Below are 18,187 nucleotides of genomic sequence, written 5' to 3' on the forward strand. Positions count from 1 at the left end.
ACACACACACACACACACACACACACACACACACACACACACACACACACACAGTGAGAGATAGAGAAAGAAACACAGAGAGAAAGACGGAGGACAGGTGGAGAGAGAGAGAAATAGAGAGGGGAAGAAAGAGATATGAGATATATAAATAAGATACCCAGCACACACCGATAATATCTGGAATGTTAAGACATATAGTATACACACCATATCCTATGTACTGTTGGGTTTTGACAATCTCTGCAGTTTCCAAGGTAATATTCAGAATATTCAATTTATTCAAGTATACAGGGATATTCAATGAGATATGAAGATTCATAAAGAGATTATCCTGAGTGTACAACTGAACCAATAATACTGTGTTTATTTAAACTCACACTCAGTGATTATTTAAAGGGGAATTCCACCACAAAGCAACATTCAACTAATTTAAAAGATGGAGGCATAACTGACATAGCTGATCGCCAAAGTGTCTGATCAGGAACATCGGCAATGGAAGGTGCTAAATTGCACATTTTCTAGGACATTATTCGATAAACCATTATTATGAGACTTGAAATGTGAATAAAAACCTTGTGACAATACTAGGTGTCAACAGTGATACAATATCATAGGGGATAATATAGGCATAATAGTGTAACAATGTTTTCAGTTTTCACCACCGCATTCAGGATGCCTTCTGTGAGCCTACACTCACACAATATATAGAGCTCAAAAACATCAAAAGCTTCATACAAATACTCAGACATATGTCTGATGTTTTTGAAGAAACATTCTATATGCCTTTCTAGGGAGAATAAAAGAATAGAACACTGCTGGACTTTGGAATGTTGGGAACTCAACAGATGTTCCCCAACATTCCTTCCTGGTGACGACGTCATACCTGACTGGCCGAGGAGGGATTGGTCACACCCCAGACAGTGGTTACCACGGAGAGAGATCCTGTGGGCTGATTGGTGGGCTGCTGCCAACTGGAGGGGTCATAAGTGTATGAACCCTCGCTATGGAAAGAGACAGGAATGAATGAATGGATGGAGAGAGAGAGTTCAAAATATCAATGTAACCCTTTAATAATATAGGTGGTTAGTTTAGTGGTTGATAGTTTAGGTTAGTAGTTAGTGTAGCCAATTCTAACTTTCGCCGGGTCCGGAAATTTGCGACGCAGCGCATTACGTGGTTCGCCACTCGGTCGGCCGAGTGTAGCTAATTCGAACAGTGTCATGACTAGTGTGCATTGCTATTGCTACTTAATGATATACAGTAGGTTGTTAGATTACATACTTAGTTATTGTAGTAGCTAGGATGTCCCGATACCACTTTTCTTCAGACCAAGTACAAGTACTGACAGACTGACCGTAGGGGAGAACGGGGGACGTTGTCACACGGGTAGGTTGTCACATTCATTATATTTCCCCACCAGAGGGTCCCGTCTCCCATATTTTGGTATTTAAATGTCCAGAATTGGGGTCAGAGTTCACCTACATTGTCATCTTTGGAGTGAAACAGCTGAACTTGAGGTGAGAGGACTTTTTGTGTTTTTCATGTCCATTTGTAAATATTCCGCTCCCCAGTATTTTTCTTCTAGGCTTTTACACAATTGGTTTATAAGGAAACAATTATTACCCTTAAAAGTGTGAAGGGATAGCTATAGTTCAGATTGTTCGTTAGCTAGCTAACTAGTTGTTAGATGGCTGTTAGCCTTGATGCTATCAAGACATTCCAGTTGGGGTTGGTCGTGACATTTTCTTTGGGGTTGGTTGTCACATGTTGTGTAGGCTATTATTGTTAGGCCGATTTATTGTGTTCTTATTTTGTTATATAGGATAGCCTAAAGATGTGTTTCCTGTTTATGTTCATGTTAAGATGCATTAAGTTATGTATTTGTCATCGTGTCAATGCAATTAAACTTTCAAATTTAGTTCTGCCTTCTTGTCTTTTAAGATTTTTCCTATTAAAACACATGGTGACAACCAACCCCATAGTGTGTGACAACCATCCCCATGATGGGGTTGGTTGTCACAATGTGTCAGAGTGTCTTTATTTTTTTTTTGTATCCACTTTTTCTCCTATTTTTAAATTTTTCTCCCATCCCAATTTCATGATTCCAATTCTTCCCTCCCCTGTCTTGAACGTTGCTAGACTATGCCTCCCACTGGTCGGCTGTAGTGAGGATAGAAGCCTTGCATCACGTGTCCCCTCCGGTACACGAGGAGGCAGCCTGTCGCATCTTTTCACCAGACAGCTCAAACTCTCAGTGGCGAGGAGTAACGCGTGGGAGGCTCACGTTGCCCCCGATACTTCCTGTTTCTGCTGTACAGGCGTCACCCAACCGACCTGTAGGAGTCGCTGTCCACAACGTCCAATCCCCAACCACCGGCTTTCCCACCCTCTAACACTGCCAATTGTGTTAGTATGACGGCCACAACGCAGAGAGCTGGGCTCGATACCAGCATCTCCTGCGTTAGTGGTGAGCGCCTTGCCCACTGCGCCACTCAGCCGCCTGTGTCAGAGTGTCTTTGATAGGCGATTAACTCGTTGTTACAATACGTTGGAAAATGAGAGGGACACACATTTCAAGCCAACATCTTAAGCTTCAATTTAATGTAGGAATGCCTATTGAAAGATGTTTTGATGATGAGCAATTCACACTAGAGTAAAAAGTGTGACAACTATCCCCGTTCTCCCCTACATTTGGGTACTTGCTGATAGAGTACCAATATATATATCAATAGAGTTGACTTTGAACATGTTTTATTTTCATCAGATGTTTCTCACTTTCTGACTGTAACAAATTAAATATGATGCCGTTGCTGACATTTGAAGTTAAAATAATATAAAACACTTTTTTTTACATTCAACTTTGTGTTTTCCTGAACAAACATGGCACTGAGTAGTAGTATCAGAGTCGTTTTACTAGTATGAGTACATGAGTATCGGACATCCCTAGTAGTAGCTTTTACCCTAACAGTGTGCTCAGACTAGCACAGGTTAGTTAGTATAGGTTGAGGAGGACGGCTTAGTTATTTGCAGACTAAGTTGTAGTTAATTCTACTGCAATAGATACACAGGCAGAGCTACACACAAACTTGCCTCCCTCTCCTAAAGTCCATGTCAAACCATGAATTAGAAATGAACCCGTCTTTTTACTATTAGATTATGTACCCTACTACTATGCTATTATACTTATAATACTACTTATCATACTAACATGTCTATACTATGTAACCCCCACATGGTATCAAGCTCGATACTATTTTTTTTTAAGATTTATTTTTTAGCGTTTATCGCTTTTTGCTACTGGGCAGTCCAGTAGAGAGAGAGAGGAGGAACGGGAGACAGAGTGGGGGGGAAGACATTCGGCAAATAACGACGGGTCCGGGAATCGAACCCGGGTCGGTCGTGCCGCGACTCAGCGCGTTATGTGGTTCGCCACTGGAGCGCCCAAGCTCGATACTATTTGACAAACAATGCCACTGACCCTTAGCTGCCAGAGAGGTACCTCTCTTGCTGACTTGTTGTTCACAATTTGTAAGTCATTTTGGATAAAAGCGTCAGCTAAATGTAAATCATTTGGTATGATGAATCTATGACTGACTGACCTAAAAGCAGTAAAACCCCATCTAGTCTAAAGCAGGTTCAAACTAAACCCATGAGCATAATTTACAGCAGCGTGGCTACATGAGTAGAGCTCCGGACTCATGATCGGAAGATCACCGGGTTGATCCCTGTTCAAGGTCAGTAACAAGGCCTCGGTTACGGCTATAGGGACATCGTACAGCTGCAAGTGTCGTCCTTCGGATGAAACGCTAAACCTAGGTCCTGTCAACGAATAGCGGGTTCCCTGACGTTCCTGGCCAAAATTCCCAATCAGGTCTCTGACATCAAGGCCACCTAATCATCCCTCCCCCCTTAATTAGCTGATATAAATCCCTGTCTCCTGAGCCGTTCAGCCATTGTGTAGTGTAGGGCTGTCTTAAATACTTCAAAGCTTCGTTCGATGGGCATGGGATTCGAAGGGAAAATGTAACCTGCAAAATCAACTCTGCCTCTCTTTGTTAACTACAACAAGCAATGCGTTTGTTATTTAACACATTGAGTGCCACGCCCCTTCCGGGAAGTGACCTGGCCTTGCAGTCCATAAACCCCATGTAAACGTAGTAGTAGTTTGTAGAGCTAAACCTATATTTTATATTATAGCTATGGGTCTAATAACGCTGTTGATTGTCAGTGAGTTGCTTCCAGTCAACGTGCAAAAAAACGATAATTTTTTCATCCGTACATTTCCGTTTTATACCGTTTTGAATATGAATATAGTTTGGGTGCTTCTGAGTAATTCCAGGAAAAAGACACGAAAACAGCGTTTTTGTGTAATTCAATAAACACGTTGTCATTTTTCGCCTGATTATCGAATCTTCCTGAAATCAACGCTAGATTATAATTATTATATCTCCTCGTGCATACATGAAATGTGCCCTGGACCGCGGCGCTCCCCCCCCTCCCCTCCTGCACCCAGCCACACACATAAAACACAGATAGCTTCAATCGCGGTAGAAATAAATATCAGATCAACGCAAGATTTTATATATAGAGTCCTTACCTGGTATCTGATGTAATGCAAAAAAAAGAATCCAATTATCTGATCGCCATTCCAGTTATCCACAGCGATCCTGTCTCCGACGTTGTTGGGCATTGCACATGAACGGGCGGGCGGGGTCAGTTGTCCAAACCATCCCTACAAGCGTGTGTTTTGCCGGAGTGTTTAGGATCCGGCCCCACGCGGCGCCGCAGCTCGGTAGAGAAAAGAAACAACCCTGTTTCTAATGGAGTGCAATAATGGCTGAAGGCGTTAGAGGGCGGTATAAGACCGTCTGCCAGCTCAGACACACTCGGAACAGTATGCACAAGGTGCCCACTGAATTATGAATGGCAATAGCGAATACAAGAAATACTGTGAGAAAAACGTAGTTCTAAGTTTCCGGCACTCAACCGCCGGGCGACAGAAGCGTAGTTCTACGTGAACGGCACCCAATGTGTTAAGATGAGGTCGGACTCGGTACTGACAGATTTGTGTTCATTGTGCTGCCTTTATAAAGCCTCAAATGATGGCTTACAATATTTCATGAAAGCAAAGTGTTTGTCTAAGATTTAAAAAGGTTTAAACTTTACAGCACTGACAATTCTCTATAGTATTTTTTTATAGTGTCCGACTCCCGACCCATATAAAAACATGTCTTAATAAAAAATTATGTCGAATTCTGCCTTTGTCTCTATTAACTACATATAAATATTTATATAATTGTTTGCTTTATAGACGAAGCTTGCAACATAATTATGTAATGTAATGTTGTTGGCTGTGTAACGGAGAGCAGCCGCCCAGGCAGCGCAGCTCCTGACTCATTATTAATTTAATTAATTAATCCAATCCACTTTATTTATAGAGCACATTTAAAAACAACAAAGTTGAACAAAGTGCTGTACAAGTCCCACAACATTATTTTTTTTATTTTTTAAAGGAATAGAATTTATCATTTTATTTTTTTTATCTCGAAGCTTCGAATTAAAATTGAATCTCGGCCCCCAAGCTTCGAATGCCAAAAAATATTTTTCGAAGGTCAGCCCTAGTGTAGTGTGATGTGTGCCTGGTGCCAGTGTATGGCAGCCATTGAGCCTGCATAGCCCAAGGTTGGGTGCTACCAGCGGTGGAGGAGGCAATTTCCACCCTACATTGTGGGGAGCGCTTTGAGTGTCTAGAAAAGCGCTATATAAATGTAATGATCATTCATTCATTTCCCAGAATACTATTCGACTGGGGTCAGGCTGTTTAATAGACTGTACCTGTGTGGGTTGTTGGCCAGGCCAGCTTTCATGTGGGGGTTCATTGGTGGGGCAGAGGGGTGGAACCGGGGGAGCTCCCAGACTCCTCACACTAAGAAACAGCAGCCTAGAGAAACAATGACACAAACAGAGGTATGCTGTAGGTTAGAACTGTACAATTAATAACAATAATAATAAAATATTCTGCGATTTCCAAGTCACAAGAGGCAACAATTTCCATGAAATTAAAAGGTGTTTAGATAACCTCCTAAACGAGGTATTTGTGGTTTATATTAAATAGAAGTGAGTTAAAGAGGCATACATTTTTTTCTTTTTACCTGAATCCTATCTTTCTGTTGTGAAGAGGACGTGTGGCAACGGGATATAAAATGTACCAACATGTTCTGCGTCCTGAGAGGTCGGCCGCATCTGCCGGATGAGCTCTACTGAACTGAAGACACTATTTCCTCAACCCTTTTCAACTGTAGCAGACCTAAACAACTGTAGAGCAAAATGTACTCTTCTAACTCCAGAGACCGTGGGTTCAAGTCCCGGTAGCGGTACTGGCGGCTTGGTTGGGCGTTCCAACAAACACTATTCGCATTTTTGCGGGTGGGAAGCCGGTGAGGGTATTAAGGCCCAAATTATACTTCTTCGTGAGCCGTTGCGGCTCCTTTCTCAGACCATCGTACCTACACCAGCGGTTCTCAAACTACGGGTTGCGACCCAAAGTGGGGTTGTGGGTAGGTGACAGTGGGGTCGTGCATTGGCAAGTTAAAAGAAGAAAGAAATGTTGGGCGGCTAAGTGGCGCAGTGGGCAAGGCGCTCGCCACTAGTGCAGGAGATGCTGGGTTCGAGCCCAGCTCTCGGCATTGCTACCAGCTTGGCTGGTCGTTCATACTAACACAATTGGCAGTGTTAGGTGTGGGAAAGCTGGTGGGTGGGTCCTGGTCGTTGTAAACAGTGACTCCTACAGTTCGGTCGGGGCGCCTGCTCAGCGAAGAAAGGATCTAAGGGGGGTAGTGTGATCCTTCCACACGTTACACCCTCTCAGTGAGAGTCCGCGCTGCCAGATGAAAAGAAGCGGTTGATTGGCTACACATGTGTCGGAGGCAGGGCTCGAGACTAACGATGTCCCGTCGTCCCGGGGACGATCAAATATTGATTTGGGACGAACAGAAATCTTTTTTGGGACGCAAACGGGACGGAGAGGATTTTATTTTTTTTCACAGGAAATGTCAATTAGCCGACTGTCAGTGCGCGCATATATATATATATATATATATATATATATATATATATATATATATATGAATTATTCTACGTTAATAAAACATACCTGGTGATCAACTACAGTTTGCTGTGAACATTATGATATGCGTGTAGTGTTCTGATAACGACGGCTGGGCAGCGGGAGCTGGATGCTGGATTTTGTGACAAGCATGCAGCTGCAGAGCCGCAGAGCGGGGCCGCTGTGCCTGCACAGTGCAATACTCCAATTCAGCCATTGGCAATTCAGCCGTTGGGTGGGGGGCGCTGTTGAGCGAGCCTGTGACCGGACCTGAAAGCGCCCCTGCAGTTGCATACTATTGGGATTCGTTGGGAGCAGCACGGAGTCTCGACTCGGGACTTATTTTATTTTATTTTATTTTAGCAGCAGTTATCAATATCGACCAGGAGGACAGCGCGATCTAAGGGACATGTTTCATTACTAGTCAAGTGTCATTACTTTAGTTATCAAAGGTGGAATCTCTGGACACAATGACATTATATAGTTTAAAGCTAAACTACGTTTTTCTTTCTTGTTAGAAGAGGGATAACTTATTCAGTTAGATTTTATTTGATCTTTATTTATCTCTAACATTTTCAACCATAAACACACACATTTGTAATAACAAAAAAAACTAAAACGAAATAAAATACAAATACATTTAAATATATTTTCCTATGGAAGGAATAATCAACATGGCTCCAATTGGTTGACTATAACAGCACCGTGACCAAATATCCCTATACTAGCACCTTGTTAAACACTTTTTTTTATATATATATATTTATTTTTAATCATAATTATTCTTGTGAAATCTTTACACCTGGGAGCCTTTTGACTAAATCAATTTATTCTCCCCTTCTCTGAATGGTGTTTCTTATGGCAATAACAACTATAGACGACAAAACCAAAGTAAATAAACGACATTTGATTTTTGGGACGGTTACATTCACTTTGAGACGGTTAAAATTGTATTTCGGGACGGTGGTGAAAAAAGTTAGTCTGGAGCCCTGGTCGGAGGAACTTGGAAGCATGCGATAGCCTCCACTCTCCCAGACCGACCGTAGGGGGTAGGTGCGCAGCGACCAGGAAGGGGATTGGGAATTGGCATAACGACTAACATTGGGATGGGAGAAAAACTGAGGAAATTTTTTTAAGAAATAAAGCAATATTTTTTATTAAAAATGATTTGCAGGCAACATATTTTGGCTAAATATGACTTGTTTTATAAATGTGTATTGATAACATAGTGCTGTAATAAAATGTTCTAATAAATATGCATGATCAAGTTCAACAACATGTGCTTTTATAAGAAAGGTTGAGATCCAAGGCAGCTCTACAGTTTTTAAAAAGCCTTTAATAAGTGGCTTACATTATTTAGAAAAATCTTTTAAAAGTCCAACATGTTTCGCCCTACATGGCCTTCTTCAGGGTGTTGCCTTTATTTTGATATTCCTTAATTCCATGTTGAAATTCCACGATACAAACCCTTTGGAGGCCAAACCCGAGATAGGTCGGGTTAACTCGCCATGCTCTGGGCGCCAAACCAGAGAAATCCCGGGTTTTAATCGATATGTCTTTTATTCGCTATATCCATTCATTTTTCATCCATCCAGCCTGACGTTATCATTGGGAATGGGTCTGAGCTCGCAAAGGGAAAATACCGCTGCCTAATGTCTCCCGGATGGTATTGCACATCATTGGAATTCCCTCTGGCTGGGGCTGTGCATCAATCTAAGAAGTCCGGTCCAGGTTTTCCTTCTTGGACATGCAGTATCATTATAACACATTGACTGGGGACACTCGGAGCAGCGTGGATTATGTGTTTTGGACATATAACGTTGGATCAATAAACGCGATCAATATTTGGAATGGCGATCAGGAATTGGATTAATCTTTTTGCACTACATCAGATGTGAGGTAAGGAATATGTTACCAATCTTGGGTTAATCAGATGTTCCTTTCACCGCCATCGGAGCGTGTGTGTGTGTGTTAGTGTTGTCAAAAATATCAAAAAATCGATACATATCGATTCTGAATATTTAAAACGGTTTCAATACTCATTTCCCGAAATATCGATATTTAATTATTCATAAAAATATAAAAAAAAAATTGTATAAGGAAGTTGCATTGTTCATTTCAATACCTGTAATAGTACAGTAGTCCACACACACATGTGCATTCAGTTCAGTTTGTCAGGTACATGCAACACAGTGTTTACATCTGTCTGCTTGAGAAAATACCATGTTCTGCAATAAAAATTATTGAAGTGAGATGAACAGTTATTTTTAAATGTGTGATCTAAAGACACAAAAGGGTTTTAAAAGCGTTATATTTATCTTCTCTTATAGTACCAGAGAGAAGCTGAGGATAATCAACCAGCAACAAAAGCAAAATGTATTTAAAAAAAAAATACATTACATACATACATTATAAGATTGAACCTTTTTCCCCGTGGTATCGAAAATGGTAGAATATCAATACTTTTCAAGGTATCGTATCGAAGTTCGAAATTCCAGTATCGTGACAACACTAGTGTGTGTGTGTGAGGTTCGCGCCGACCAAAGATTTTTCAGACCCTGCTTCTGTTCGCCCATGATGACACATATAATATTGATAATCTAGCGTTTATTTGAAAACTATTCATAAATCAAGCGACAAATGGCACGATTTCTAACTAAATACATTGAAGCTCGATTTGCTGGAGTTTATTGAGATGAGACAGAACGCTCTAGAAATATATTCATATTCATCATGGTATAAAACGGAAATTTATGAAAAAATGATCTGTTTCGTGCATGTTGACTGGAAGCAACTCACTGACGATCACTGTGTTATTTAGATCGATTGCTATTATATTTGATATAAGTCCTATCCTACATTGGATAAAGCACTGGCGCTGAAGGGCCATCAGCGCCCTATGTTGTTGGCGCCGGAAGTGTTAAGTATGGGGTCGCAAAAAAAAAGAAAATAAATGGGGTTGTGGTTAGGGCTGCACAATTTTGGGAAATAATCTAATTGCGATTTTTCGGACAGATATTGCGATTGCGGTTAAATTTGCGATTATAATAATAATTTTTTTAAGCAGTCCCACAGAGGTTTATTGTAAAATGCGGCTTGCACCGGGTCTGTTCGGGACACCGAGCCTGAAAATGTTTCTTTTTACCTGGGAATCGATACCGGTACCCAACGGTACCTTTTTTCTGTACTTAAACTTTACTCTAATAATAATAATAGATTGAATTTGTAATGCACTTTTTGTTCACTGGGATCCCAAAGTGCTACACTACAGTACAGGGTTAAAGCATAGTTAAAAAAATAAGTTATTAGTAAAACAAATAAAATAAAATACAGAATAAAAATAAGATAAAAATAGAATAGTTAATTAAAAACATAGTATAAACAGAAAATTTTAAAAACAACAGCACAAGAAAATAAAAATAAAAAGCTAACAGTCAAAGGCCTTTTGAGGTAGGTTTTCAGGCCTGCTTTAAAAGAGTCCAGGCTGCGTGAATACTTTCGGCAAGCAACAAGCCCTTCCGCGTTGCTCCGATTGGCCGAGCGCGCGCATGTGCATGAGCCGCGACGCCCTCCTCAGCCAGGCAGCAATACTAAGCTCCGCTTAACGCAATTTATACAAATGGAAGTATTGATTTCGCCGTAACGAATCGTTAAAAAAATATACCGTTAACTGGAATATGTTGTGCCTTTACACATATGTTGGATTATGTAATTGGTTTGTCATGACAAACCAATAAAAAATCGCGAATTAACCGGTGGCTACAACAACTAGGGATGGGTACCGAATTCGGTACTTTTGAGGTACCGAACCGAAAGACGTCGGTACTACCGAGTATCGAATCAAGTGAAAAACCAAAAAAAAAAAAAAAAAAAAAAATTATAAAGATTTTTTTTACTTTTTTTCTTCTTCATGTCAACGTTCACACGCACAATATATGCTTACCTAGGATTTGACTTGATTCAACAACAAAGCAGTCGGAGCAATGACAAGCCGGAAACTGTTGAAATTGTAGTTATTTGAAGTTTGGATATTTTTTTACGACTGAGGTAGGTAAATTACATTTCTTGAGACTAAAGTACCGAAAAAAGGTACCGTTGGGTACCGGTATCGGTTCAAATGTGAAAGGTACCCATCCCTAACAACAACACACAGTAACTACATGCATCATTGTTTACAATGAACGGTGGGGCTAATAGAAAGGACTGGACACGGACGCGTTAAACAGCAATCAATTAATTTAATATAACAGTCCGGTTCTGTGTTTGTTTGTGTCTGTAGATTGTTGGTGAACAACTAACTTTAGGTTAGTTTAACTTGTCCGTGTCCAGTCCTTTCGATTAGCCCCACCGTTCATTGTAAACAATGATGCATGTAGTTACTGTGTGTTGTTGTAGCCACCGGTTAATTCGCGATTTTTTATTGGTTTGTCATGACAAACCAATTACATAATCCAACATATGTGTAAAGGCACAACATATTCCAGTTAACGGTATATTTTTTTTAATGATTCGTTACGGCGAAATCAATACTTCCATTTCTATAAATTGCGTTAAGCGGAGCTTAGTATTGCTGCCTGGCTGAGGAGGGCGTCGCGGCTCATGCGCATGCGCGCGCTCGGCCAATCAGAGCAACACGGAAGGGCTTGTTGCTTGCCGAAAGTATTCACGCGTCCAGGCTCTGTGGTGCCCTCAGCTGAATGGGGAGGCTGTTCCACAGGCGTGGTGCAGCCGTGCAGAAGGCTCGGTCACCCATGGTGCAGAGCCGGGTATTGGGGACCTGAAGGAGCAGGCTACCTGCGGATCTGAGGGTGCGGGTGGAGGATTGTGGAATGATGAGTTCCTGAAGGTAGAGGGGTGCGTGTCCGTTTATGCAGTTATGGGTGAGCGTCAGGATTTTGTAATTGATCCGGGATGAGACGGGGAGCCAGTGTAGTGACTAGTGAGTGGAGGATGGGGGTTATGTGATCATGTTTACCGTTCCTACAACAATAACAACAATTTGCAAAGGAGATCTTGTATCTCAATGGGACTTTCTGGTTAAAAAAAAAATATTTATATATATATATCTATATATATTTTAAATTTGCGATATATATATTATTTTTTAGCGATTTGCTAATTGCATCATTTCAAATCGCGAATTCGATTTAAAATCGATAAATCGTTCAGCCCTAGTCGTGGTATAAAAAAGTTTAAAAACCCCGGCCCTGACCTACACGATGCCGGCGTCACCAAACACACGTTACATTTCTAACCAGCTGACCGTGGACCTCGCCGTAGCCTCGGCTGCTAGCGGTGGAGCTCTCAAGATACGGAACACGTTGGTAAATTCAGTTGTATGTCGGATTATCACAATATTTTGTTTACAATTCTGCAGAATATCCCTTTAGAATTTTAATTGTGTTGTTAATCTTTACAATGATTGTCGCCCAGAAAACAGAAAAAACACTCAAGACTTCCAATCAAATTTCAAGACAGACTTTAGGATATCAAAAAGTGTGCAGCAGTGAGCTGTAAGGAAGTCCTCGTAGAAAAACGTAAGTCTGAGTGGAACTGGAACTGGAAAGAGACTAAATAAGAGAGAGAAAAAAAAAGAATATGTTTCTAGATAACAGTATGCACCCTGCAGCACTGGCTGGTGGAGCAAGCTGGAAAGAATCGCTCAAATATTTTCCAGACTATTGTGCCAAATCACTCTCTCTCACACACAGAAAATGCTGGAGAACACCCAAATATGCTGTGTTAGAAAACACACACAACCCCAGACACAGTATACTACTACCTTAGAAAACACACACACACAACTATAGAATAACGGGTTAACAAGCCTCTGGGGACCTTTGTTTAAATGGCTTTCCCCCCCCTCCTCCTCCTCCTCCTTTCCACCCCTCTCTCCCTTGACCCCCTCTCCCTCACTCAGGCCTGTACTGTGTGGTGCACTACTGCGCATGCGAGAAACAAAGTAAAGTCATTCTAATCTAGTCTAAGGGTTAAGTTTAGGCCCTCATCCAGAAGAGGTTAAGTTTAGAGTAACAGTCAGGGCTGGTAATCCAATTGATATTCAGTTTAAGATAAGGTTGCATTGAATGCTTTATTTGGTTACTCCTAATCCAATTGATATTCAGTTTAAGATAAGGTTGCATTGAATGCTTTATTTGGTTACTCCTAATCCAATTGATATTCAGTTTAAGACTAAATATATATAATATTTTGGACATTAGGTCCTATTTTCCGTATGTTACTTTATGTTCCGTATGTTACTTTATGTTTCTAGTGTCCTATATTATATGTTACTTTGTTTCTCGCATGCACAGTAGTGCACCGCACAGTACAGGCCCCCAATGCACAGTACAGGCCCCCAACGCACAGTACAGGCCCCTCCTATGTATGGGGCTGCGGCACTGCAGATATACCCTACTCCTAGCAGGGCTGAAAGATATGGTCCTTGGCAATAGAACGTATTTTTGCAGAGGTCCCCAACTTTTCCCAAAACAAGTTGAAAGTAAAGATTTGATTCTTGTATAGAGAATGCAAAGTGGGGGGGGGAGTTACAGAACGCTGGTCGCCATCTTGGAAGGAACACATCAATTTGTATAGAGAAATTTGCTAAAACCGCAAAATGTCAGTGTCTGTGGCAGCGTTTCACACAACAAGACTCCCAGACCATCTTTTAACCCTAAAACCCGCCTGTCAACACACACAGTCAACCAGAGTAATCCTCTCGACTGCTCCCCGCCCATGTGACGTCAACTCCACATTCTCTATAGTTCCTCCAGTAGGAAGACCTTTCTACAATCAACAATTATGTCTGTATTTGATTATGGTGCCATTCTGTACATGTGTGCCTCTCCCTCCACCTTATAACCCCTTGATGCTGTGTATCGTCTCTGCTCCTTGATTGCTTTTAAATACAGCACATATGGTACTAGGCAGGTCATATGGTACTAGGTCACAGGATTACTTAGCTTTAGATATGCCACAAGCCACATGTAAACATTACGCCCCGTACAAATGGAATGAACTACAGAAAAGCTTTACGTTTTTTTAACTCTGATATTTTAGATGTTGCTTGTACTTGTTTCATTTGATATACACGTCTATTGATATTCTACAAATTTTTTGTCTGAGCTGTAGGCCTACTTGTTTGTCCAATGTCTTGTACACAGGTCCCTCCTGAAAAAGAGATATCTGTGAACAAACAAATAAAATAAATATAAATAATATTATATATACATATCATATAATTGCAATTATTAGGTATAAGAGCACCTCGATTACCACTAAGCTCTGTGGGTTGGTTGGTTGGGATGTGTGGTTCAATCGCTTCTTCAGTCAGTTATCCAACCTGCAACACTGGATTCATCATCCACACACTGTTCTGAGAACATAATGATATATAAGTAAGGGATAATGTATAGCTACGAGGTCATTGTCGCAAAATAATTGACCGACACGGAGTTTAGAACACAGAGGCGCCTCGCAGAGGTGTTCTTTAAACGTAGTGAAGGTCAATTATTTTGCGACAATGACCGAGTATAGCTATACATTATCCCGCTTATTACATGGCTAACTTACTAACAATATACCTAATTAATTTTACACCATCGACAGGACGAGATCAAATGCAAACGCAGTTCTGTTGCTCCGCTGTCATCGCCGGCAGATTCCCTAGCAGCCGGCAGGTGTGTCTGATTGGCTGCACTGATGCAGTGTGACAGTGGGCTTGATTGCTACAGCTGCGCACAGTGGTCATTATTGCTCGGCAGAGGTCCGTTATCGAGTAACAACGGACCTCTGATGAGCGCTATTGACCAATCACAATCAAGCATTTCGGCGAATGTTAAAACGCCATGTAATAATATCATATAACCTGCTGGCCTTGCACTAGTTTTAGCAGCCTAGTAGCACCAAAACCAACTCTATAGCTTGTATTAAAAAAAAATAAAAAATCCCTCCCGCTCTCTTCATGAAGTCACTCCCTACCCCCACTCTCACACTAAAGAGAGCCGACAAACTAAAGCCTTGTCCAGACGAAGATGGATCCTTTTCGTTTTCATTTAGTTTTCATTTCAAAAAAGTTTTCCGTAAAACGAAATCATCTCAAGAAATAAGTGTGTGCCACAAATGTACAAAATAAAAGTATTTCCTGTTTTAGACGTTGCTCTTTTATTTTGAAACCCCCCCGGCCGGAAGTGTTATCGTTGTTTTCGCTAGCGGAACAACTTGTGGTGTCCGGTTCTGTGCTTTTGAGCTAACGCTAGTTTTCCAAAGGAGAGGAGAGAGATACCGTGGCTCACATGCGCAAAATGCAGCTACAGGCAATCGATGAGGAGGAAGAGCTGCTGATTTTAATCGGCAGGAGAGAGAACGTGTCAAAGCCGTATATTATATATAAATATAATATAGTGCGGTCGTAGGCACGAACTACCTGTTGTATTAAATTAATTGATTGATGTTTAGCTTTTAGCTTTTAAAGTGTTTAATAAACACTTCTAGCCAGGACATAATTGTATCGTGTTTATTTTTTGTTGGCTGGGTTTGCGCATGCAGAATAAGGGAGAGGTGGGCTATCGCGTCAACGGTTCAGGAAAGATGCGTATAGGCTTGTAAAGACGGGAACGCAAGGGTGGCGTTTGATTGATTGCGTCTTCAGATTTGTCCGCTCTGGGACCCGTTCTCAGAAAATAGCGTATTCAGGGTCCCAGAACACGGTTCCGTGTAGAGATGTTCCGATACCATTTTTTCCTTCCCGATCCGATTCCGATACCTAAGCTTTGGGTATCGGCCGATACCGATACTGATCCGATACCAGTGCACACATTAAAAAAAATTATAAAACTTTATTTAATTTATTTTTTTACAGCTACTGTTTTATATATATATACAGTTTTTTTGTAATAACTATAAAGTAATGGTATTTATTCAACAACAGGTGATTGTATAGATTAGTATTAGTATCATTAATTGACAACTATCTCAATGAGTTCACCCACGGAATGGTTGTTGGGACATTGATTCCGCACGGACGTTATACGTTGTTGCACTCCAGAAGGCTCCGGTAACTTCAGTTTGTAGCAGAGGCGCTGTTGTGATTTTTAATGCACAATAAATATTCAACACTCTTTTGAGACTCCGCCTCAGACTCTTATCATTTGGCACTAAAAGCTAAACATTGTCACCGATATGGCTGTCCGCAACATGTCATTAATTGTGTGCGAGAGGTTGATCAGTTAGCCACATTAGCGTGAGCTAGGTTAGCGTTAGCTAACGTTAGATGGAAATACAAACAATGTAACGTTACTGATGAAAAAATGATTTACCTTGGAATACTCCTGTGCCAACTTGCTGTACTTTGCTTGCAGGTCTGCAGCCATTATTGCTGGATTATGAATAGCCCCAACTTTAGCCAAGGTAACGTTAAAGCTAAAACTAGCTTTCGGTTAGCGCTAGGGATGTCCCGATCACGTTTTTTGGCTCCCGATCCGATCCCGATCATGTGATTTTGAGTATCTACCGATACCGATATTTCCCGATCAGATAAAAAAAATATTTAAATATATATTTTTTTTATTTTTATTTTTTTATTCAACAAACATGACCATGTTCACGTCTTAAACTCATACTGAGGCCTTAGTTTTGGTTTTAAATTGCATATCATCATTCATTTATTTATTGTCACACAGAGCAGAAGAATTTTGCCAAAACAAACCAATAGTATCCAGCTGCAGAACTGCAGACCAGCCACACTCTCAGACTCAAACGCATTTCCTTTGATTTCATTATACATCAAATGATTTATGAAGTTAACTTTTCACCTGGATAACGTCAACATTCAGGGTGAATGTAATGTGAGAAATTGGGATTAAAAAAAATTCAAATAAAATATATATATTTATTTGGGTCTGAGAGTGTGGCTGGTCTGCCGTTCTGCAGCTGGATACTATTGGTTTGTTTTGGCAAAATTCTTCTGCTCTGTGTGACAATAAATAAATGAATGATGATATGCAATTTAAAACCAAAACTAAGGCCTCAGTATGAGTTTAAGACATGAACATGAACATGGTCATGTTTTTTTTTTTCCCGATCCCGATCTTCGGAAAATCGGATCATCCCTAGTTAGCGCTTCAGCTAATGCTAAATAACACCAGCAAGCAACGAACACATCAGAGCTCCCCGTCAACACCCCTCTCTCGGGACGATGGCATTTAAGAAAGTATCTGCTGTTAAAATTACAAACAGCATTGACACTTTAATTCACGTCGATTAAAAACGCGTTTGTTTTGCGGTCAGGTGGCGTAGCGGAGATTGCGTTCGTCACCAACCCCGGAGACGCTAGGATTCGCCTGTTCGAATCCAGCTCACAGCTCCGGGGTTGTCACCAGCTTGGCTGGCCGTTCACACTAATACAATTGGCAGTATTAGAGGGTGGGAGAAGCTGGCGGGGTGGGTCCGGGTCGTTGTAAACAGCGACTCCTACAGTTCGGTCGGGGCGCCTGCTAAGCGCGGATAGGAACTAAGTGGGATAGTGTGATCCTTCCACACGCTACGCCCTCAGTGAGAATCCGCGCTGCCAGGTGAAAAGAAGCGGTTGATTGGCTGGACGTGTGTCAGAAGAAGCACGTGATAGCCTCCACTCTCCCAGACCGACTGTGGGGGGTAAGTGCGCAGCGACCAGGAAGGGGATTGGGAATTGGCATAACGACTAACATTGAGATGGGAGAAAATCGGAGGAAAAAGGAGGGAAAAAAAAACACGTTTGTTTTATAATTCAGCTGACTGCAGTGTTGTTGATAAATTACGTCATATGGTATCGGAGGCTAGACTTTCGGCGTACTCGCCGATACCGATACCAGCATTTTAGGCAGTATCCGCGGCATTTCCGATACTGGTATCGGTATCGGAACAACTCTAGTTCCGTGTGGACGAAAGGTGCATACGATAAAATACTTTGACGGATACAACCGAAATAATCTTCATCTGGACATGGCCTAAATCCTCAAGCCCAGTGTCTCTGAACCATTTGTTTTCCAGACTCAAAACAGGGTGGCAAGAAGTTTGGACTAAGATCAACATATGGTGGGA

At 41.3% G+C, this 18,187-nt stretch overlaps 1 protein-coding gene across 4 annotated transcripts in view; it reads right to left on the reverse strand.

The window, feature by feature from the left end:
* LOC311243444 (zinc finger MIZ domain-containing protein 2-like) overlaps positions 1–18,187 on the reverse strand; it is an 80,288-nt gene that overhangs the window by 36,436 nt on the left and 25,665 nt on the right. For all 4 annotated transcript variants that reach the window (XM_084332677.1, XM_084332675.1, XM_084332676.1 and 1 more), the window contains exons 2-3: positions 5,836–5,941; positions 884–1,001 (exon numbers count right to left, since the gene is read on the reverse strand). In XM_084332677.1, coding sequence (XP_084188803.1) covers positions 884–1,001; positions 5,836–5,879 — 162 coding nt within the window. In that variant the 5' untranslated portion in view covers positions 5,880–5,941. The remainder of the gene's footprint in view (positions 1–883; positions 1,002–5,835; positions 5,942–18,187) is intronic.

The sequence above is a fragment of the Notolepis coatsorum genome, assembly GCF_963971535.1.
Source record: "Notolepis coatsorum genome assembly, chromosome: 1".
NCBI classification, from domain to species: domain Eukaryota; kingdom Metazoa; phylum Chordata; class Actinopteri; order Aulopiformes; family Paralepididae; genus Notolepis; species Notolepis coatsorum.